At 37.7% G+C, this 25,467-nt stretch overlaps 1 protein-coding gene across 2 annotated transcripts in view; it reads left to right on the top strand.

The window, feature by feature from the left end:
- The window catches only part of mlphb (melanophilin b), a 64,868-nt gene extending 41,371 nt beyond the window's left edge, over window positions 1–23,497 (top strand). Inside the window, exons 5-16 of one of the 2 annotated variants that reach the window (XR_007441203.1) lie at window positions 286–318; window positions 5,025–5,089; window positions 6,416–6,508; window positions 7,670–7,805; window positions 10,576–10,787; window positions 12,342–12,443; window positions 13,248–13,481; window positions 16,333–16,413; window positions 16,527–16,592; window positions 17,974–18,019; window positions 20,279–21,491; window positions 21,748–23,497. Coding sequence is in view for 1 of the 2 variants with exons in the window: in XM_022664238.2 (XP_022519959.2) it covers window positions 286–318; window positions 5,025–5,089; window positions 6,416–6,508; window positions 7,670–7,805; window positions 10,576–10,787; window positions 12,342–12,443; window positions 13,248–13,481; window positions 16,333–16,413; window positions 16,527–16,592; window positions 17,974–18,019; window positions 20,279–20,325 (1,115 nt within the window). In the remaining variant the exon portion in view is untranslated. Of the gene's footprint in view, window positions 1–285; window positions 319–5,024; window positions 5,090–6,415; window positions 6,509–7,669; window positions 7,806–10,575; window positions 10,788–12,341; window positions 12,444–13,247; window positions 13,482–16,332; window positions 16,414–16,526; window positions 16,593–17,973; window positions 18,020–20,278 lie in introns of both variants that reach the window. The other variant, XM_022664238.2, reaches the window with a different exon arrangement.
- Window positions 23,498–25,467: the final 1,970 nt, after the last annotated feature.

Here is a 25,467-nt window from a genome sequence, read left to right as displayed (position 1 = left end):
GAGTAGACATGGCTCTGTCCCAATTTCTAAATGGTAAAATCTCTCACTGTCATCTGATATGTGTTCTCTGGTTTATTGTGTATAAAATATGGGTCTATGATTTTTGCTAATCAGTGCATTCTGTTGTATTTACATTTATTTAAATTTTACACAGCAATCCAACTTTTTTGTAACTAAAAGAGAAATAAAGGTCTTTGAAGATTTGCTTATTTATTTTGATATTTTCTAGATGATTGATGTTTTATTTTAATAAATTGTTGTTTGTTTGTCTCTGTACTTCTCCAGAGGATGACACCTACTGCCTGCCTGATGTTCACAGTAAGTGGTTTAGTAGATTCAGTATGCATGTTTTTTTTACCCGGCAAATAAGTCAATTGTTTTTGTTTAAACTCACAAAGAGGAATTGTTGTGTTAGGCTAAAGTTCACACATTAGACAACACAGCACGTTAGTTCACACAGCAGGAAAAAGTGGCCCAAATCCTTTACATCTTATGTGATACTGATGTGTTTTCTGTGTGCCAGTGTGAACACTGATATTTTCAATTCTTGCTTGGGCCACTTCAGTATGTGATATGTTGGGCCACTCTTGCGTCTTTTTTGGAATTCAACCAGATCAGAATTTATGTGAGAAGGAAAAAGACAGTGGGCAGAAGGGAAATGGGTGACAGCAGTGAGGGGCTCAGTGGTGAGATTATGAGGTAACAGCTCAGAAATGTTTCGACTAATGCCTCTGTTTCAATAATATTATAATAAGGCTTGTGTCACAACCGCTCAGTGTTGCTAATGGATTGGCCAAACATAGCTACAGGTCATAGCTACAGCATAAAAGGAAAATGAAAAATAAATAAAAAACTGTCTGTGTCCAAATAACAGTGAGAAGCGTGGCTCCTGAGATTCTATCGAGGATAAAACCAAAACATCATGTGAAGCAGTGCTCTTTAGAGCATGCATGTCAGCCACACCGTGAAAACTGTAAAGACAGATAGCAGATATGTGTCACATTAATGAGATTGGTTAAATAGTCAAAAATAAACATCAGATTTGGGACACTTTTACTTGGTGTGTAATGTATAGTCATATGAAAAAGTTTGGGCACCCCTATTAATCTTAATAATTTTAGTTCTAAATATTTGGGTGTTTGCAACAGCCATTTCAGTTTGATATATCTAATAACTGATGGACAAAGTAATATTTCAGGATTAAAATTAGGTTTATTGTATTGTAACAGAAAATGTGCAATATGCATTAAACCAAAATTTGACCGGTGCAAAAGTATGGGCACCCTTATCATTTTATTGATTTAAATACTCCTAACTACTTTTTACTGACTTACTGAAGCACAAAATTGGTTTGGTAACTTCATTGAGCTTTAAACTTCATAGCCAGGTGTATCCAATCATGAGAAAAGGTATTTAAGGTGGCCAATTGCAAGTTGTTCTCCTATTTGAATCTCCTCTGAAGAGTGGCATCATGGGCTCATCAAAACAACTCTCAAATGATCTAAAAACAAAGATTGTTCGACATAGTTGTTCAGGGGAAGGATACAAAAAGTTGTCTCAGAGATTTAACCTGTCAGTTTCCACTGTGGGGAACATAGTAAGGAAATGGAAGACCACAGGGACAGTTCTTGTTAAGCCCAGAAGTGGCAGGCCAAGAAAAATATAAGAAAGGCAGAGAAGAAGAATGGTGAGAACAGTCAGGGACAATCCACAGACCACCTCCAAAGAGCTGCAGCATCATGTTGCTGCAGATGGTGTCACTGTGCATCGGTCAACAATACAGCGCACTTTGCACAAGGAGAAGCTGTATGGGAGAGTGATGCGAAAGAAGCCATTTCTGTAAGCACACCACAAACAGAGTTGCCTGAGGTATGCAAAAGGTGCAAAAGCACACCTCAGGCAACTGTGTGGCGTCTGTAATTGCAGATACATTCTTAAAGCTATGAACATTTATACCCGAAAACAATGATTTTTACATATTCATGTAGGTATAATTAAAAACAATTTCTCATGTATATGAACAGCAATGTGAAATGTGTCTTCTTCTTGTAGGGTAGTTTCACACGAGCATTATTTGGTACAGTTTTTTTGGTCAGTTTGCACTTTTGGTGCGGTTCGCTTACAGTACAGCACAGTAATCGCACTCAGGCGCAAACCCAAAACAACTGCTCTGAGACCCATGAAAGGAGGGGGTCTTGATCCAGTGCTGAATATCAGTTATATCCATCATGTTTGAGCTTAATGGCTCTTCAGGTGCAGTGTATACTGATTTATTACAGACATAAATACTACAGCTATTAACTTATGCATCTCTGCTGTTCCATGCTAAACTACACTGAAATATGCGCTAGTCCAGAACACAGAACCTTTATTTACGTGTATGGAACCCTTTTGTTGCACTTGAGGTTTTCCAAACCAAACCCAAAAGGGGAAAACTCTCCAAGAACCTATTAACTGATTTTTACGAGAAAGACCAACTACATGTGTGAAAAAACACCCTCAAACAAAGGGCAGAATCGTTAAAGAATACTATAGTTAAAATGAATTGTACTGAAGTCACCCCTTTAATTTACACTGTCATGTTCTAAATACTGACTGTAATCTAAGAGTATTTATCTAAATATTTAAACATTAACTGTGATCTAAATACTGACAAAATGCAGATTATCCTTTTACACATTGTTTTATACAGAATACTTCTTTTCTGTTCTTAAAGAATTCCCATTCCACACCCCGCCTGTACTCTCCCACCCTGCTACTGGAGCAGCCGTGCAGTCAGCTGATCATATGAATCTAATTTACTGTGCTAACTTGTGTGCCATGGTTATTCTGTGTTTGAGAGAAAAAAGCTTATATCATCCTTCATGCGTTGAGTGATTTATGTAGAGAGTTATTTCATAATACTGCCCTTCATCATAATACCTGACATTCTGTTAGTTTTACTAATATACTTAAATAAAATCGAATAATATATCTGTACATATGTTTAAACTAGAAAAGTGCACAGCTAACACGGTACACATTACTGAGGTATCCTAGGTCGTGGTTACAATGATGTTGCTAATTGGTTGCAATATGGTTGTTAAGGCGTTGGAAGGTGGTTAGTATGGTATGCGTTGTGGTTACTATGGTGTTGCTAACTGATTGATGAGGTGTTGCTATGGTATAGCAGTTTATTGCCATGGTATTTGTTTTGGAAAAGCGTATGTTGCTAAGGTGTTGCTAGAAGGTTGCCATGGTGTACCACATGTCTTGTAAGTGTTTCCTCAGGTGTCTCAAAAGTTACTTGGGGTTGGAACAGAAAAGCGACAAATCAAGGAGTGCAGGCCAGTGTGGCTGTAAGACTAGAGATTAGTCATCTGTCTTGATGGGGTACAATGAAACGTTATGGCTTGGGCATATGTGAAAATAAAGGGAGTGAAAGAGATGAACAAGGTATGGAAAAAACGAAGACTGTGGAAAAGGAAGACTATGATTTGGTATGGGTGAAAATGAATGGGAGTCAACAGTATTATTATTTATTATTGATATGATGATTATTTATTATTATTATGATAAAGAGTTATATATACAAAGTTTATTTTTGTTAGTTTAAATCAAAAGTTTGTAAACTGTTGCATAATAACCTACTATAGTAATAATGGTTACTATTGCTTGTGTAAACAGTAACTATATTTAGTAGTCCTAGTATTTCTGCCTAGTCTAGGGGAGCAGTAATGTTCACTCAGTCTGAACTACAATCAGAGTAAATGATGCTCTAAGAGATGAGCCTTTAATTACAGTAGAGCTGTTAGAGACACTGATCCACATATTACTGATCACAGACTTTTATTTTCTTATTATTATCTTATTTCTTATGACATTATTTGTTATACATACTTTCATTTATTAATGCTGATAATAAAAAAGCATATGCGTATAGATAGAAGAGGGCTGTGGACCTTGAACTGACTCAATGTATATACTGTAATAAATACTGTGGTTTTAGGTTTATTCCAGCTTGAATTATATTTTAACTTAGTATATGAACTTTTGTTTTGTTAACTACAAAATAGACATATTATAGTCTATTTTAACGCAATAACTATTTAGATTAAGTTTTATTAGCTTGTATAGACAGGGATTGGACAATGAAACTGAAACACCTGGTTTAGACCACAATAATCACAATAATCCTGACGGACAGTTCTGGTGGAAACAGGAGAGTTGAGGAGCACATTGAATTCTGCCGTGATTTGGGCAGCCGTGGTTTTATGTTTTTTTTGGATAAAATCTGGGTTAGCACCCAAACATCCCTTTCAGACAGCTTCCTCTTGCATCCACAGTTAATCCTGTTGGATGTGGTTCGTCCTTCTTGGTGGTATGCTGACATTACCCTGGATACCGTGGCTCTTGATAGATCACAAAGACTTGCTGTCTTGGTCACAGATGCGCCAGCAAGACGTGCACAAACAATTTGTCCTCTTTTGAACTCTGGTATGTCACCCATAAAGTTGTGTGCATTGCAATATTTTGAGCAAAACTGTGCTCTTACCCTGCTAATTGAACCTTCACACTCTGCTCTTACTGGTGCAATGTGCAATTAATGAGGATGGCCACCAGGCTGCTCCAATTTAGCCATGAAACCTCCCACACTAAAATGACAGGTGTTTCAGTATCATTGTCCATCCCCTGTATTAGATATGTGATAAATATAATAAAATATTAACCATATTTGGAGTTATTTAGTGGTTTTCTAGCTGCTTTATTGCTGTATCTGCACTCAATTTCTCTGGATTTCTGAAGCCGGGCTTTACTGAGTGGGAGCTGAGCTCAGCTGGATCTCATTAGTGGAACATAATGAGTCTGGACTGAACTGTTCGGCTTACTGCTGCTTTTATAAGCTGCTTCTTACAATAAATCCCTGTTTTGAAAAATGACTCCCCTCTTAAACATTCGAGGCAACATTTATTGTAGCTGAATAAGGACTAAAGCACTGAGTTTGTGAAGGGTAACACATGATATCCTGTAATCTCTTGTTTCAGGACACTCTCTCTGCAGTCAGGAGGATGAGCAGTCTGATCACGTGGGCCGGGATCACTACAGACTGGTACTGTGTCCCTCAGCCCTGCACCTTTCTGTAGTGTCAGTAAGAGAGCGCCCTCTGGTGGACCAGCCTCGTATTAGCGCTTTCTTTAATCTCTAGGCTTTAACTCTAAAGCTCTGCATGTGTGTGACGAGAAAAAAAGACTTACATTACATCAGAAAGTGAACAATGAGTGAGGATAATAGTTTTTGGCATGACAGAGAGACAATGTTCTGGTTTGTGCTGGTGACCAGTTATGCAAATCATAATTTTAGTTATCAATACTTCAAATTTAATTATTATTTGAAAATTGTTTACGTGTAGCCGAACAGATTATTTACCAAATATGATTACCCCCAAGAAAACATGCGCACTAAAAACTTGATTCATGTCAGTGACAGCATCACTTGGCTATTACTGTATCATGATTAATAGATCTAATTGATTACATACAAATAATTTTCATTAAATAAGGTATTAATAAATTGTGTATGATAAACTTGGGTTATGTTATATCTTGTTATATTTTTTAGATCAGAGTAAAGTATAAAAACCTGACAAATAAATCTGATAAAGACCGCTGTATTTTATCTTAGTAATCAGATGTCTGAGTGCATGTTTACTCTTAACTAGACTATTCTGGGATGTCTCAGTGTGTGTATACTCTTAACCAGAGTATTCTGGGATGTCTCAGTGCGTGTATACTCTTAACCAGAGTATTCCAGGATGTCTCAGTGTGTGTATACTCTTAACCAGAGTATTCTAGGATGTCTCAGTGTGTGTATACTCTTAACCAGAGTATTCTAGGATGTCTCAGTGTGTGTATACTCTTAACCAGAGTATTCTAGGATGTCTCAGTGCGTGTATACTCTTAACCAGAGTATTCCAGGATGTCTCAGTGTGTGTATACTCTTAACCAGAGTATTCTAGGATGTCTCAGTGCGTGTATACTCTTAACCAGAGTATTCTAGGATGTTATAGAGTGTAGAGAGCAAAAACAGAGTGTGGTAGTGGAAATAAATTAATCTTTAATATGATTACACAAGTTCAAGTGCACATATTCAGACTATAAATTGCATAATAAACACAACAATTTTGTTAGTGATTATGATTATTCTAAATTACTTAATGTTTTATGATTTTCTTTGTAGAATACTGATTTGAATATGTAAAATAACTTTAGATAATTTTTACTGGTACACTCATCCTGACAATTTGACATAAATTAATATCATTATTCAATATAATTAATATAAAAGTCTGATATTATTGTAATTTATTATGATATTATATCATAATAGTTCTGTCTTGTTTTTTTTACTCCAACAAAATGTTTTTTTTCCCCTCAAGAACAAGAAAGGCAAGCGGCTGCTCCTAGTCGACCCTCAGGACTTCAAACTTGGGACTGATCACTCCATCCACCCTTATCGCCATTCTTTTAAGGTACAAAACATTAATTTGTTTATTATACTATCATGCAAGAATCTATATTTTGCTGCTGGGTGCCCCCGGAGGTGGGAAAGGTAATTCACTTTTACACCACTACAGTCAAAACAAATCACACTGAAAGCTGCCATTGTAACAAACTGAGAAATACAGAACTAACATTTACAGCAAAGGAGCATAAATATAATTGTTACAAAAATGTTTACAAATATAGACTGCAAATTAAAGACTGCAATGCATTAATAAATCATTATCATATTTCATTGTGCTTTCTGCTCCCAATGAGAATGAGGGAAGCAGATCTGAATGACTGTAGATGCAGTGCCTCTAAAACCACCTGATAATACAGTATTCTGACTCTATCACAGGTTTACTGAAGGATTTAGGTTCTCAGATCTTGTTAGCTTTAGCAATAGCATTAGTGTAGTCTGCAGCACTGTCTATGTTTATGTCCCCATTTGTGCTACAGTCTTTGTCTCTGTTATTGATGCTCAGTCCTCCTGTCATTCTCCAGTCCCACCCCCTGTCCTGTCTCCAGTATAGGGTGGCCACTTTCACAACCCCACAAAGGAGAGAAAATATTTCACACGCAAAAAAAAAAACATTTATTCCCCAACAGAATGTGAAAAGACTCATTAAACTTCAGCTTTAAGAAATACAACATCATGGTTTATAAGTGACTATACACATCATCATTAGCTTAACATAATAGAAACAAATATGAAAAAGAGTTTGGTTTTCTGCATTTAGCTAGTTGATGGGCTATGATATGATACATGTTGATGCTGTTAAACCAGGAAAATACAAGGTATTTCCTTCAACATGTTCATGGACCATTGACACATTAAATAATATCGACCAATAGCAAAAAAGCACTTTCAGCACCAGACGTGACACTGACTTTCTTTGTTTGATTGTGTTGTTTCAATGCAAAAACAAAAATACAAAAAATAAATGTATGAATACTTCAGCTTTTGTAATTGCAGCACAATTTACATTAATGGAATTGGTTCAACTTTAGAAACATTTTTTGCTGTTTAGACTGTATGCTGCCTGAACCAAATAATTAAATCTGCTTGATGACCCTTTAGAATCGGAGTCCCTTAAATCTTGTCTTGTCATGAGAACAGACTTTTTGATTGTGTGATATTATCGCAGAATGAGCGGCCTGATCCAGAGGAGGACTGGACTACCGTGTGTAGGCAGATCCTTGAGCGTAGACGAGATGGACTGGAGGAGAAGAAGAAGGGGATTCACCACAGCAGCCGAAGCCTCGATAAACCTTTCCACTTTGGTGAGATACTGCCTGAGACAGGTCTGTTACACCTGTTTTATAGTGTGTTTTTGGTGATCAGGGTCTGATTTCACTTCCCTGCATGAAAAGCCAGGTGTAAACACTCCAAGATGCATTTGATCAGATTACAGTCAAATAATATGATCACAAACTTAATATTGGGCCACATAGCTATATTGGGAACATAGCTATACAGCTCTAAATAGTTAAAAAACAGAATACGATGATGATACAGAATGCAATTCTTTTTCAACCTATACTCTATTGAATACACTACAAAGACAAGATATTTAATGTTCAAACTTTATTGGTTTTTGAAAATATTTTGAATTTGATGCAGCACATTCCACATAAGTTAGTACAGGCGCAACAAAAGATTGGAGAAGTTGAGGGATGCTTAAAGACACCTGTTTGGAATATTCCACAGGTGTACAAGTTAACTGTGTTAAATGTGTCTCAATATGCAATTGCAAGGAATTTAGATATTTCATCATCTACAATCCATAATACCATTAAAAGGCTCAAAGAATCTGGAGAAATTTCTCCAAGTAAGCTGCAAGGCAGAAAACCAGCATTAAATGCCAGGAATCTTGGATTCATCAGGTGGCACTGCATTAAAAACCCACATTGTAATGTTACAGATATTACCATATGGCCTTAGGAACACTAAAAAAAACATTGTCTCTAAACCCAGTTTGTCACCTCATCTACAAGTTTAAGTTAAAACTCTACCATTTAAAGCAGATATCAACAACACCCAGGAATACCACCGGCTTCTCTGATCTGAACTCATCTGAGATGAACTGGAGAAGTGTCCTGTGGTCTGAGGAGTTTTTTGAAAGCATGGATGCCGGGTCCTCTGGGCCAAAGAGGAAAAGGACTGGACAGATTGTTATCAGCTCAAAGTTCAGGCCAGCATCTGTATTGGTATGAGGGTGCGTTAGTGTCCATAGCTTGGTTAACCATTAATGATGAAAGGTACATACAGATTTTGGAGCAATATTTGCTGTCATTTAAGCAACTGAAGTACATCAAACAAAAATGGGAAACAATTTCACCTACAAAGCTTTGGAAATTAGTGTTCTTAGTTCAACGTTTATTAAGAGTTGTTTAAAGGAAATGTGATGTAACACAATTGAGTATGTTTACATGCAGCCTAATAATCTATTAACAATCGGATTACTGGCTCAATCGGAATAGAGCACGTCCATGTAAACATCTCAATACGAATAGAGTAGTCTGATTGAGTCCGTTCCGAATACATGTCTATTCAATCGAACGAGGTAAATAATTCTTTAAATAATTAGATACAAAGAAGAATAACAGCCTTGTAAACACCTGTACCCGATTAGATCCCCAATCGGAATGTTTAAGTATGTTTTGGGCATGTCCCACAGCGTTATAGGACCCAGTGTTGTGCGTGAACGAGTTCAAAAGAACGCGTTCATTGAACACGCTCATTTTTTCGTGAACGTTGAACTGAACGCAAAACATTTTTTAATAAATTACTTGAACGTAATTTAGTTCACATTATGTGTCATGAACGGCAGACATCCCTGTAAATTAACATTGGAATTTGTTTTCTATTGAAAACTGAGTGACATCTGTTTTTTTCTTTTGAAACGCAATGAGAGAAAGTTCCTCCCTCCTGTATTCTCGCTGGTGCCGCTTACATCATGTATCACCAGACAGACAGACAGTGACAGACCAATGACGTGAGTGAGAGAAAGCGCTGCAATTAAAAAAAAACAAAACACATATTTCATATTATATATTCTTTTTTTAATTAAATGCTGGGAGATTTCATTGCACTAACTAAAGAACTGGTCTACCTTGTCTGTACTGCTGCAAGTTTCATCACCTGGTAAGAAACCCACAATTGCAGTGTCATGAGCAAATGTCTACAATGAGCAGTTTTAAAGAACGTATAGTGATTTCTAGCTTGTAGTGTGAAAAAAAGTATTTATTTGAATATCTCACGAAAAAAGTAAAATGAACTGAACTTTGAACTAGTTCAGAATTTAAAAATTGTGAACTTTGAACGTGAACTGATCAGTTTGGGCATGTATGAACTGAACTTGAATTAGATCAGAAAAGCTGTGAACTGGCACAACACTGGACCATTCTTAAAAATAAAAACAGTTCGCTTCGAGATTGAAGTCCTAATATTAGGAGAGGAGAAAGTTGTAGTATTTTTAGGTAAATTTAATTCTAACTGCTTGAACTGCAGTTTAGGAGCAGAGCAGAGGGAAACAAGCCTTTTCCGCTTATTTTCTGCTTAATTATGACTTATAGATAAAGGAGTGATAAATCAGTAAATGCTGAGATCTTTTAGATATAGCTGTTGCCATGGTTACGTTTACCTTAAGCGATACTACACATGCGCGTCATGTTTGATCAAATTACTTGTAGCGTGCATATAATCTGAGAGTTTACTCAGACTAATAGCGAAAAAGGTGACCTTTTAACACCTCGATCAGATTCTAGCATAGGAATGAATTAATTCGGATTGAAGGATAAACATGTCCCTGTCCCAACTTCTTGGAATGTGATGCATCAAATTAAAAATGAGTAAATATTTGCAAAAACCAATAAAGTTTATCTGTGTGAGCATTAAATATCTTGTCTTTATAATGTATAAAGTTGCATATAGGTTGAAAAAGATTTGCAAACCATTGTGTTTTTATTAATGTTTTACGCAACGTCTCAACAAAACAGTATAAATGTTGTGATGATTTTTTATTGCACATTGTTTTTGTACCATTGTCAGATGACTGCACTTACCCTGAGAATAAGATGGTACGTGCTTGCTCCCTCTCGAAGATGAGCCATTCTTCAGCCGGCAGTGCTAATTATGGAGCGTTCCGCGAGCTTCCGTACAGCGTGGAGGACTCGGAGGAGGACGATGCAGACAGTTACCAAAACTACCTGCCTTCTGAGCCACTGAACTGGGAATACTCTCCAGATGGGGTTCCACCACAGGTATCTTGATTAGTAATGAGGTTGTTAAAATGTTACATTTGAATATAACCCATGCTCTGTTTCCCAGACAAGGCTTAAGTCTAGTCGCAGACTTAAGACTGTTTGAATGCTGTTTAATGACTTTAGTTCAGCATTTAACACCATCATCCCTCAACATCTGATCGGAAAACTGAGCTTGCTAAGCATGAACTATTCAACCACAGTCAGTCAGGATTGGAAACAACACCTCCAGCAAGATCATACTGAGCACCGGCGCTCCCCAGGGCTGTGTGCTCAGTCCACTGCTGTTCACTCTGCTGTTCACTAAAGAACACCATGTGCAGAGAACCTCACCTGGTTCCTCAACACCAGCTATATAGCCATTCGAGCCTCCATTACCAGACTCAAACTGTAAGAAACAGACTCCATGATGGTGTTATGAGGGCCACCAACACCACACTGATCCATCCACCGACACCACACTGATCGATCCACCAACACCACACTGATCCATCCACCAACACCACACTGATCGATCCACCAACACCACACTGCTCCATCCACCAACACCACACTGATCCATCCACCAACACCACACTGATCCATCCACCAACACCACACTGATCCATCCACCAACACCACACTGATATATCCAACAACACCACACTTCACCACAGACTGTCCAGGAGTTGACTGTCTGGGAGGAGATTCTTCAGGAGAACATCTGCCGCCTCATCAGAAACATGCCCAGGTGATGTAGGGAGGTCATACAGGCACGTGGAGCCACACACACTACTGAGCCTCATTTTAACTTGTCTTAAGGACATTACATCATAGTTGGATCAGCCTCTAATGTGTTTTTCCACTTTATTTTGTGTGTGACTCCAAATCCAGGCCTCCATTGGTTAATAAATGTGATTTCCATTGATGATTTTTGTGTAATTTGGTTGTCAGCACATTCAACTTTGCACAGAACAAAGTATTCAATATTTTATTCATTCAGATGTAGGATGTAGTGTTATTTGAATGTTCCCTTTATTTTTTTGAGCAGTGTATTTATATTACACTTAGAAATGATTACATTTTTAAATGCTATTATTTCCCTGTATTACTGTGATGGGATAGTAATAACAGTGTAGTGTGGTTTAGGTCTGGCAGACTAGATCCTTTTTACTGTATCATAATATCTTAGGGGAGAAAGAGAGAAAGAGAGAAACAGAGACAGAGAGACTGAGTGAGTGCCTGAGAGTCTTCAACACAGCGGCGGTGTGTGGACAGTTTGAGGGTAAATGATGTGTGGATGAACCTCGCTGTGCACACTGTCTGCGTTTGGCACGTTCATGTGTGTTTTATGCAAAGTATCGAAAATAAGCACCCATTTTTTTTAAGACCTTTCGGTATTCTGTAGTACCGAAACAGAATTGGAATGGGTATTGAATTTCTATACACAGCCCTACTCTTTACTGTATGTTTAGTCCCTGTTTGGGAACTGGTCATAGTGTATATATTTTTAGCTCTGTATGTATATGTGTGTAAATCTATGATATATATTGTGTTTTATTTTTTCTTCTATAGATCACTGAGCTGAACAAGCGTATGTCAGCTATTGAAACCCTGCTTGGCCGTTTGGAACAGAAAATTACTGTACCAAACCACCCGCTGTCTCTACTGGAGCAGGTGAACAACTCAGGGGATGGGAGTGTTTTGTGGGTGGGGTTTATAAAATCCACAGGGTTAATAAAAACAACACAAAACAACAAAATAAAATAAAGTTAAATAAAGTAAAAAAATGGAGTATAAAGACCTGAATATTATTGAAAATCTGTGGTGTGATTTAAAGCAGGCTGTTTATGCTCAGAAATCATGAAACCTGACTGAACTGGAGATGTTTTGTAAAGAAGAATGGTACAAAATACTTTCAACCAGAAGCCAGACTCTGATTGGAAGCTATAGGAAACGTTTAGAGGGCGTTATTTCTGCAAAAAGAGAATCTAAATCCAAATGTATGCACCTGCCTAAAAAAAAAAAAAAAGGTTTAATAGCAGTAAAACACAAAACAGTAAAATAAATAACAGTATTATAAGAATAAAATTCAGTGGAAAAGTATTAATAAAAAGCTAAATATAAAGATGTAAAAATGCCAGCCCTTTCCATAAACTTCTTTTTTGAAATAAATGTTGCATGAATTCCGATCTGACTGTTCAGACTGAAATGCACTGCTGCGATTCAGATATGTATTAGATTTCAATACCATAAAATATTATTTAACTCCTTCAGTTTCAGGGTCACTCCTAGTGTTTGGCAGTATTTAGAAAGGATCTTCCAGGTTTTGTGTTAAAACACTGCTCACTTATTTTCACCACCACACTCACTTTTCACTCATGCACAGACTGAGACATCCCAAAAATACTCCGATTAAGAGTATACATGCTTGCAGTGCACTGGAATAAGACAAAACTGTCCTTCTTTTCGTTATATCAGACCCAGCCTGCTGAGGAGGCATTGTCTCAGGCAGACCAGGAGGAGCTGGAGCTGAAGAAGAAGCTGGAGGAGCTCACTGAAAATATCAGTGATAAATCTTCAGATGAAGAGGAAATGATCAGGCTGAAAGATGACGTAAAGCCGCTGGGAGGAAGCAGTCGTGAATGTTCATTAATCACGAGAAAAGAAACTGCAGCTCTGGATAAAAACAGCTTTACCTCGGATGAGCAGAAGGTAAGATTAATTAACCCTTAAAGTTCTGTTCAGCGGTTTGGTAGAGCATGAAGAGTCACTATATCTGACTGAAGGTGTTAAACTGGACAGGGCTGATCATGGGTCTCTACTAGTCAGCAGAGTTATGTTAGGAAAAATCAACTAGAATGGGCTGTGTCCAGGGCTGGACTGGTAATCTGGGTACCGGGCAAATGTAAATAAAATGTTGGGAGAGGTAAGTGGAAAGGTTATACTGGCAGGTGATTTTAATCAAATGATTGACGTTATATTGAACAAAAGGCATATTGTAGGAACATTGTTTTCCATATATAAGAGCAGCAATTAATACATTAATTAAACAATATAAATCCAGAGAATATACATTTTTGGCTTGACTATATTTATAAATTTAATTCTATTATTGACAGGGTCACAGACTATAAAACTGGGGGGATTTGTCTTTCAGACCATGCACATGTACAGTTTAACATAGATCAAATTATTGAACAGAATGTGAAGGTGAATGAACACATCTGTGTTAAAAGATGAAAGTTTCTCTCTGTCATTAGCAGATGTTTTATCTGTATTTCTCAGACGTAATATTGGAAGCACAAATATAGCAACAATCTGGGAATGCTCAGATTGCTTCTCAAACTGTGCATCCCAAGGTGGTATGTCTATCAAAAAATATGTCTATAAAGTTTCCACCTGTAATTTTCCTAACAGTACACCTGTTAGAACCTGGATGTAAGCTATGCTTCAGTCCTTAACTCCCAGAACTACAGTTTTATAATTATTAACATCAGTTTAATTGGTCCTAGAGTAAAACCCTGACCAGTAAAAAAACATTACATTGCATTACATTACATTACAGTTAATAGCCAAATAAGGTAGTAAACACTGCAGTTCGCTAATCATCTCTCTTGTTGCTTTTCTCTGTCTAAATCCTTCTGAAATATTTCAGTGGGAATACTGTATTAAACAAAAACAATAATCAATCAAACAACTTATCAAGCTTATCAAGTTCCACACAACAGACAAAAAACATTGGTAAAAGATGTGATGACATGCATACATGCATACCCTTTTGGGATTACTTGGATTTCTGCATAAATTGGTCATTAAATGTGTTCTGATCTTCATTTTAGTCACAACAATAGACAAACCCAGTCTGCTTAAACTAAAACCACACAAAGCATTCAATGTTTGCATGGATTTATTCAACACAACATGTTAACATTCACAGTGCAGAGTGGAAAAAGTATGTGAACCTTTGGATTTAATAACTGGTTGATCCTCCTTTTGCAGCAAAAATCTTAACCAAACATCTCCTGTAGTTACAGATCAGACCTGCACAACAGTCAGGAGGAATTTTGGATCATTTCTCTTCATAAACCTGTTTCAGTTCAGCAATATTCTTGGGATATCTGGTGTGAATCGCTCTCTTGAGGTCATGCCACAGCATCTTAATAGGGTTGAGGTCAGGACTCTTCAGAAGGCGTATTTTCTTCAGTTGTTTCTTCAGCCATTCAGTTGTTGATTTACTTCTATGTTTTGAGTCGTTGTTCTGTTGCATCATCCATCCTCTGTTGAGCTTCAGTTGGCAGACAGATGGTCTTGGTAAACTTGGGAATTAATTTTTCCATTGATGATGGCAATCCATCCAGGCTCATGATGCCCCCTCCACCATATTTCACAGTTGGGATGAGGTTTTGATCATAGTGTGCTGTGCCTTTTTTCTCCACACATAGCGTTGTGTGTTCCCTGCAAACAACTCAATTTTGGTTTCATCTGTCCACAGTATATTTAGCCAGTACTGCTGTGGAACATCCAGGTGCTCTTTTGCAAACTTCAAACGTGCAGCAATGTTTTATTTGGACAGCAGTGGCTTCCTCTGTGGTGTCCTCCCATGAACTCCATTCTTGTTTAACCCTTCTGTCGTGTTCGGGTCAAATCTGACCGATTTACAACTTAAAACACTCATAAATATTGTGTTTTACATCTGATTGCCTCAAGGCCTTATGATATCCTCCACACTATGTACTTGAACACATAAAAGTGAGGATCACCTCTTTCATTGAATTTTGAGTGTTTTATTCAACCTTGTTACACCTGTGGTGTTCCCGGTCAAAAGTGACCGCCATAGGAAATGAATGGGTATCCAGAATATATTCATTCATCAGACAGAAAACATCCCCATACACACCACCCTAACTCACTCACTCACTCACTCACTCACTCACTCACTCACTCACGCACACACTCACGCACACACTCACGCACACACACACAAACACACACACACACACACACACACACACCCTCATGTTGAGTTTTGTCTTTGGTTTTCAATTTATTATTTATAACGTTCATTTTGTAATACATTCAGTGCCTATTTGTACTTTCACTACAGTTATGTATAATTCTATAAATTCAGGTTAAACACTGCTTTGAGACATTGTTCACAGCTAAAAAATGTTGTATAAAAATTTGGTGGTGAAAAATGGTTTCTGGGCTAATTTAAGAGCAGTTAAAACTGATCGGTCAAATTTGACCGGGAACACTAAAGTAAGGGGCAGGAGGTGAACACGACAGGAGGGTTAATGTTTTTTAATGTCCTTATTGTAGATTTGTCAATAAAATTGTTAGCATGTGCCAGAGAATTCAGAGAATTCAGTCATCTTTATAGGACGACCATGCCTAGAGAGAGTAGCAACAGTGCTGAACTTTCTCCATTTGTAGACCGCCTGTCTTACTGTGGACACATGAACATCAAGGCTTTTAGAGATACTTTTGTAACACTTTCCAGCCTCAAATCAGTATGTGATGTTTGTTATCCTAAATTGAGAACTGTAATACGTTTGTTTCACAGAGGCGGAGTTCATGTGAGTTGTCTCAGCTGGAGAGCAGGGTGGCCTTGACTGTGGCCAGTGTCCAGAGCACCAAGAGTGGGGTGAGACTTTCACTCAGACTTCCTCTGAAATCTTAAACTATTCTATTTTATATTACAGAGCCTCTACCAAACACTCATGCGGAATGTTAAACAGTATTAACCTTATATTTCAGGTCACGGACATTCAGAACAGAATTGCTGTGTTGAGTGCAACAGCTGAGGAGAAGCCCTGGAAGAAGGTTGGTGTAACTGTTGTTTTAACCAGCCAGTAATACTATTAAAATAAGATACTATTGAGCATGGGGGGGGGTTCTGGGATTTCATATTAAAAAGCTGACATCATGCAAGATATTATTACTGAATGTCTTGCCAACAAAATCACACTGATGTCTGTTGTAGCCTTACATAAATATACTTGTTTTTTAGATGTAAAACCTCACACTAAAGGCTCTTTTACACCAGCACACGTCACATTTTAAAAATTAACTTATATTAATGAAGACTTTTACACTCCAAACCTGATGCAACACTGCTTTTTTTACATTGTTTAATTTTGTTGGATGCAATAAAATCAGGCTGACCAATCAGAGCAGAGCTCAGTTGAGAAGCAGAAGTCCATTGTGTCAAGATTCAGACTGCGTCACAAACATTAGCAAAAGAATGTGTTTAGCTCTGGAGCTCAGTGAATTCCAGCGTAGTATAATGATAGGATGCCACCTGTGCAACAAGTCCAGTCTTTAATATAGATGGACCAATCAGTGTTTTGGTCCATTCTGGCTGCGGCCGGGGCCAAATGCCATATTATCCTTTCTGGGCAAATTTGGTAATTTCTTTTCATTTTGGCCAACTCCAAACAAACAATGGAAGTTTAAGCTGGCTGTAAATAAATGGAAGGGATTTACTTACCCAAATAGATGGCTTTCAGAAGAAATAAATCTGTAGATTAATATCCAATATTCATTTGACTTTTAAATCATTTTTAAAAGCCTTTTTTACTTAGATGTCAATACTGCATGAATGGAAGAACTTCTGTAATGTGCTGTGGATCATTTCTCAGTGTGAAATGTACATTACTTTTTACAATCAACCATAGTAAAACACTGAAACTCAAGCTGGGAAAGTCTGTAAATCCCCTGTAGATACAACGCTGTGGAGCTAAATGTAGAAACACACTCAAAGAAGAGCTGCTTTTCTTAAGCTAAAGCTCCGTTATTCTGAACATTTGCTTTTGTGATTTTGTTTCATGTGGTTAGTGCTGTTGGCTGTTAACTCTCTGATTCTCTGGGCGTTCCGAGACGATCTAGAGCCGGAGATTTTCTGGCCGTTCCGAGACGATCTAGAGCCGGATATTTTCTGGCCGTTCCGAGACGAGCTAGAGCCGGAGATTCTCTGGTGAAGAGTGCCGAATCATGCAGTTACATTCTGTTCACATAACTTTCTCTAATTGCATTTATTTTTATTTTTTCTGATAGAAATGAGGCAGAAATATTCACAGCAAATGAGAATCATAGAGCAAACTATGTTATAGATTATAACTTTGTGTAAAGAATTATGTTCAATATTATGGAATTTTGTTAACAGAAATATCTTGTTCAGTATTGTTTTGTTTCCTTTTCACAGGCACCACTTTCCTGTGAAAGAAGAATGTCTCATGAATTTCCCATCAGTAAGAAAAAAAATAATTTTAAATTATTTAATTATTCTGAACTAGAATTGAAAGTACTAAAATATAAACGTAGGATTAACTAATTCACTGTGTCTCAGCTTAGAACAAGTCTTTAAACATAAATAACATTTTTCAATTAAATATTTTATTTTTTTCAGCACACAATTTTACTTAATCATTTTTCAATAATAATACTATTTTTTTAGGAGTGCCATAGCTTGATTAAAGCTTTTTATTGGACACTAAATAAATAACTAAATAACTCCCAGGTCTTTCCACCTCCAGATTAATACAGTTTTATATATTCAATATTGCATATTTTTGTGTGGTTACTCTATTAACAGTTATGAAAAAACTGCATAGAAATGTTTCAGTAAAATATGTCATTTTTAATATTGTAATGTTGCTATATGTATGTCTTAATGTACTGGTCAATTCTGTTCCATCTGATATAGATGATATAGATAAAACTGTTTGACATCTGCAAACAGTGCTAATTAAAAACATGTGACCTGCACCCAGTGATGTCACTTCCTCTGGAGGAAACCATGGAATGCAATGAGATGTCAAATTTCCAATCAAATTATTTAGTATAAAATATTAAGGATAAATCAGAAGTACAATCATGGCCGAAAGTGTTGGCACCCCTACATTTTTTCCAGGAAATTATTGCAATTACATATTTTGTTATACACATGTTTATTTCCTTTGTGTGTATTGGAACAACACAAAAAAACAGAGGACAAAAAATGCAAATTTGACAGAATTTTAACTCCAAAAATGGGCCGGACAAAATTGTGGGTAAATAACTTTGTTTCAAGCATGTGAAGCTTATTTAAACTCACCTGTGATAAATAACAGGTGTGGGCAACATAAAAATCACACCTGAAACCAGATAAAAAGAGAAGTTGACTCAATCTTTGCACTGTGTGTCTCACTCAGCATGGAGAACAGAAAGAAGAGAAGAGAACTGAAGAGGACTTGAGAACCGAAATTGTGGAAAAATATCAACAATCTCAAGTCTATCTCCAGAGATCTTAATGTTCCTTTGTCCACGGTGCGCAACATAATCAAGAAATTTACAATCTGTAGCTACCCTCCCTCTCTCTGGATGTGGACTGAGGAAAAAAATTGATAAAAGGTTGCAACACAGGATAGTCCTGATAGTGGATAAACAGCCCCAATCAAATTCCAGAAATTCAAGCTGTTCTGCAGGCGCTGGGTGCATCAGTGTCAGCTCCAACTATCCGTCGACATTTGAATGAAATGAAATGCTATGGCAGGAGACCCAGGAGGACCAGTCTGCTAAAAAAGCTAGACTGCAGTTTGCCTAAATGTAAGTAAGTAAGCCAAAATCCTTCTGGGAAAACATCTTGTGGACAGATGAGACCAAGGTAGAGATTTTTGATAAAGCCCATCATTCTACTGTTTACCGAAAACAGAATGAGGCCTACAAAGAAAAGAACACTACAGTACCTACAGTCAAATATGAAGGTTCAAAGATGTTTGGGGTTGTTTTGCTGCCTCTGGAACTGGGTGCCTTGACTGTGTGCAAGGCATCATAAAATCTAAAGATTACCAAAGCATTTTGGGTCGCAATGTAGGGCCCAGTGTCAGCTGGGTTTGTATATTAAGTCATGGGTCTTCCAGCAGGACAATGACCACAAACATACTTCAAAACACACCCAGAAATGGATGGAAACAAAGCGCTGGAGAGTTCCAAAGTGGCCAATGAGTCTGGATCTAAATCCCATTGAACACCTGTGGAGAGATATTAAAATTATTGTTGGGAGAAGGCACCCATCAAATATGAAAGACTTGGAGCCGTTTGCAAAAGAAGAGCCGTCCAAAATTCCAGCTGAGAGGTGTAAGAAGCTTGCTGATTGTTATAGGAAGCAATTGATTTCAGTTATTTTTTCCAAAGGGTGTTCAACCAAATGTTGAGGGTGCCAATAATTTTGTCCGCCCCATTTTTGGAGTTTTGTGTAAAAGTATTTTAAACATCATCATTGAGAAATCTCAGCTGCTTCGCCTGATGAGAACGAACAGCCTAAAAAAATGATCATACTTTTTTATCTTTTTTTTTCGTTGTGTGCCGTTATGCTTTCCTGTAATAAACAGGTGGGTATGAGTTGGAAAAGGTTGTGATTACCTGGTTTATTCAGACCCGGGTATTTAAAGTAACTGACACCAGAGGACCTTGTTTGCTTTGATATTCCTCTATTTAAACAGAAATAACAGTTTTATTTCTATTTGCAGGAGCCAGGCACACCATGGGGTCCCTGAGGAAGCTCAGTATCATATAGAACTGTGTCTGTGGTCCTGAAGATTCTCCATCATGTTTCAAAACTATATTATATATATTATAATGCTTTATATACATGACTTGATGCACAGTATTATGCTTATAAACAGCACATGCTAGTTTTTTTTGTTGTTTAGGATTTTTTGTTATGTGTGGCCGCTGTGGATTAAAAAGTATATTATAAATCATATTTAAAGCTGCTTATATGAGCTATAAACATGTTTCAGTGACTTAGATAAAAACATTAGCATTCAAATAAATATAAGCAAATGTTAGCATAACCATGTTAAGACCTAATTCTGAATCTGGTCCATTTAGGCTGTGTTCACAAAAAGATAATGTGGCACAAATCTCATCTTTTCTGTAATATCTGACATAGATGTGTCGTTTTTGTGAACAGCAAAACCATTTAATCTAATATCAATGTGATACATACGTATGTGGTATTGAAATGTGATAGGTTTGTGCCAATATGAATAACACAGCAAACCATGCAGATACCACAGCAACCCAGCAGCCTATAGTAATCCGTACAGATACCACAGTAACTCAAGCAGCCTATAGTAATCCATACAGACACCACAGCAACCTATAGTAATCCATAGAGATACCACAGCAACCCGGCAACCTATAAGAATCCATACAGATACCACAGCAACCCAGCAGCCTATAGTAATCTATACAGATACCACAGCAACCCAGCAACCTATAGTAATCCATGCAGACACCACAGCAAGCCAGCAACCTATTGTAATCCATACAGACACCACAGCAACCTATAGTAATCCATACAGATACCACAGCAACCTATAGTAATCCATACAGATACCACAGCAACCTATAGCAATCCATACAGATACCACAGCAACCCAGCAGCCTATAGTAATCCATACAGATACCACAGCAACCTATAGCAATCCATACAGATACCACAGCAACCCAGCAGCCTATAGTAATCCATACAGATACCACAGCAACCTATAGTAATCCATACAGATACCACAGCAACCTATAGTAATCCATACAGACACCACAGCAACCTATAGTAATCCATACAGATACCACAGCAACCTATAGTAATCCATACAGACACCACAGCAACACAGCAACCTATAGTAATCCATATATCAATGTGATACATACGAATGTGGTATTGAAATGTGATAGGTTTGTGCCAATATGAATAACACAGCAAACCATGCAGATACCACAGCAACCCAGCAGCCTATAGTAATCCGTACAGATACCACAGCAACTCAAGCAGCCTATAGTAATCCATACAGACACCACAGCAACCTATAGTAATCCATACAGATACCACAGCAACCTATAGTAATCCATACAGACACCACAGCAACACAGCAACCTATAGTAATCCATATATATATGTGATATATACGTATGTTGTATTGAAATGTGATAGGTTTGTGGCAATATGAATAACACAGCAAACCATGCAGATACCACAGCAACCCAGCAGCCTATAGTAATCCGTACAGATACCACAGCAACTCAAGCAGCCTATAGTAATCCATACAGACACCACAGCAACCTATAGTAATTCATAGAGATACCACAGCAACCCGGCAACCTATAAGAATCCATACAGATACCACAGCAACCCAGCAACCTATAGTAATCCATGCAGACACCACAGCAACCTATAGTAATCCATACAGATACCACAGCAACCCAGCAACCTATTGTAATCCATACAGACACCACAGCAACCCAGCAACCTATAGTAATCCATACAGACACCACAGCAACCTATAGTAATCCATAGAGATACCACAGCAACCCGGCAACCTATAAGAATCCATACAGATACCACAGCAACCCAGCAGCCTATAGTAATCTATACAGATATGACAGCAACCCAGCAACCTATAGTAATCCATGCAGACACCACAGCAAGCCAGCAACCTATAGTAATCCATACAGATACCACAGCAACCTATAGTAATCCATACAGATACCACAGCAACCTATAGCAATCCATACAGATACCACAGCAACCCAGCAGCCTATAGTAATCCATACAGATACCACAGCAACCTATAGTAATCCATACAGATACCACAGCAACCTATAGTAATCCATACAGACACCACAGCAACCTATAGTAATCCATACAGATACCACAGCAACCTATAGTAATCCATACAGACACCACAGCAACACAGCAACCTATAGTAATCCATATATCAATGTGATACATACAAATGTGGTATTGAAATGTGATAGGTTTGTGGCAATATGAATAACACAGCAAACCATGCAGATACCACAGCAACCCAGCAGCCTATAGTAATCCATACAGATACCACAGCAACTCAAGCAGCCTATAGTAATCCATACAGACACCACAGCAACCTATAGGAATCCATACAGATACCACAGCAACCTATAGTAATCCATACAGACACCACAGCAACACAGCAACCTATAGTAATCCATATATCAATGTGATATATACGTATGTGGTATTGAAATGTGATAGGTTTGTGGCAATATGAATAACACAGCAAACCATGCAGATACCACAGCAACCCAGCAGCCTATAGTAATCCGTACAGATACCACAGCAACTCAAGCAGCCTAACCCAGCAACCTATAGTAATCCATACAGACACCACAGCAACCTATAGTAATCCATACAGATACCACAGCAACCTATAGTAATCCATACAGATACCACAGCAACCTATAGTAATCCATACAGATACCACAGCAACCTATAGTAATCCATACAGATACCACAGCAACCTATAGTAATCCATACAGACACCACAGCAACCCACCAACATATAGTAATCCATACAGACACCACAGCAACCCAGCAGCCTATAGTAATCCATACAGATACCACAGCAACCTATAGTAATCCATACAGATACCACAGCAACAAACACAGATACTACAACAGCAACTCATGTAGATACCACAGCAACCCATATAGAGAACACAGCGACCTACACAGATACCACAGCAACACATACAGACACCACAGCAGGGGTAGTTTCCTAAAAACAAAGTTGGCAAACACTTTATAAATCTCCAGACACTTTCTTTTTTATTAGATTTAATTAGATTTAATTTCATTAGATGTAATAAAAAAAATATATAGTTTTTAATGATTTTATTCAATAATATTGTATGTAGTTCATTTTGTGCCAAATGTTTTAAGCAAAATAATAAAACTTACTAAATGTCTGATTCTCATTCTCCAGTATTTTTAATTTGATTTTGTCTGTGAATTTTCCTGATACTGTTTGATAATTTAAATGTTTATTTATTATTGTTTGAATGTGTCTGGTGTGGTGAGTCTCATGACTCCTAGCCATGCTCATGACATGAACTGTAAAACACAGGTGGTGTTCATTAGTCAGCAGTGAACAGTCCTCAACAACAATCGTTTCACTGTCTGGAAAATAATTTACAAGTGGACATTTAAAACAACTGCCAACATAAAATGAGTTAATAATGTGTTGTTGAAGTCATACTATGTCATAATTTTACTCGTCCCTTTATTGGCAGTAAAGGTCTATTGAGCTTCTTAAATTTTTTAATGCATTCCAAATTCAGCAACAGGACCCCCTGAAGAAGGAGGTGTAGCCACATAGGCAGTAGAGGTACTTTTATTCTTATATCACTACATGTAAGTGCTGATGTTGATGCATAAAAGATATTTGATTTAATATTAAATCAATTCCATTAATTTCATAAAATGAATAATCAATAAATAATATACTTAATGTTCAATGTTAGATTAAAATCACATTTATTTAATATAAAGTAAATTCATAGTTTTTGTGTTTCAAATACAGTGTAAAAAGTTGCACGCTTCTTGCGTTTTTTTTTGTTGTTGTTTACTTCAGTAGCAGGCTATCTAATATCTTGAGGCTCTGATAGCTCACAGTATACACAAGCACCGACGTCTGCAGTAAAAACAGACAGTAAAAATAACTTTCCAAAGAGGAGGGTCTGCGCGCAGATCTCATTGCTGAGTTCTAACTCTCCTGTGGCACCATATGAGGCATCACAGAAGAGGTGATACTGTTTCCAGTTTCGCCATCTAGTGGTGTGGGTGGTTTTGAGCCTGAAATTCAGTGTAATTTATGCAGGAAGCAGCAGGAGGTTGGTTTATTACTGTGTTAAACCGGCTCTCAGCATTTTGATTGAACAGAGATGCATTTTAATTTACAGTATGTTACAAACTGTAGATCCGAAAGTTTTAGACTCAAAGTCGAAGGTATCAGCTAACTATCTCAGCAAGATGCTAATTTAGAAATAATATAAATCTGAAGCAAGAACGCTAGACACTGTTTAGCAAGTTTCAGCTAACTAGTGTTATATATTATATTATATTATATTATATACAGTGTATATTATACAGTAAACACATTAGGATATGTCTGTTATGGGCTAAACCATCTGGCTTGGATATAGGTTGGCTTATTTGGTAAAGTAATTAGTGCATTTTTAATCCAGAAAGTTTTACCTTTGACACTTTACAATTAAATGTTAGCTTTAAAACATGGTTGCCCAGCATACTGTACCATTCTTAATTAGTAAATTAGTCCTGCTTTTTATCCACCTCATCCCTGAGTCCTACTGTTTATCCACCTCACCCCTGAGTCCTGCTGTTTACCCACCTCACCCCTGAGTCCTGCTGTTTATCCACCTCACCCCTGAGTCCTACTGTTTATCCACCTCACCCCTGAGTCCTGCTGTTTATCCACCTCATCCCTGAGTCCTACTGTTTATCCACCTCACCCCTGAGTCCTGCTGTTTACCCACCTCACCCCTGAGTCCTACTGTTTATCCACCTCACCCCTGAGTCCTGCTGTTTACCCACCTCACCCCTGAGTCCTGCTGTTTATCCACCTCACCCCTGAGTCCTGCTGTTTATCCACCTCACCCCTGAGTCCTGCTGTTTATCCACCTCACCCCTGAGTCCTACTGTTTATCCACCTCACCCCTGAGTCCTGCTGTTTACCCACCTCACCCCTGAGTCCTGCTGTTTATCCACCTCACCCCTGAGTCCTGCTGTTTATCCACCTCACCCCTGAGTCCTGCTGTTTATCCACCTCACCCCTGAGTCCTGCTGTTTACCCACCAATAAGTTGTCTGTTAATCT

This window comes from Astyanax mexicanus, chromosome 11, assembly GCF_023375975.1.
Source record: "Astyanax mexicanus isolate ESR-SI-001 chromosome 11, AstMex3_surface, whole genome shotgun sequence".
NCBI classification, from domain to species: Eukaryota; Metazoa; Chordata; class Actinopteri; order Characiformes; family Acestrorhamphidae; genus Astyanax; species Astyanax mexicanus.
The sequence above is the reverse complement of the archived record's forward strand: the minus strand, read 5'-3'. Positions and strand labels throughout refer to the sequence as shown.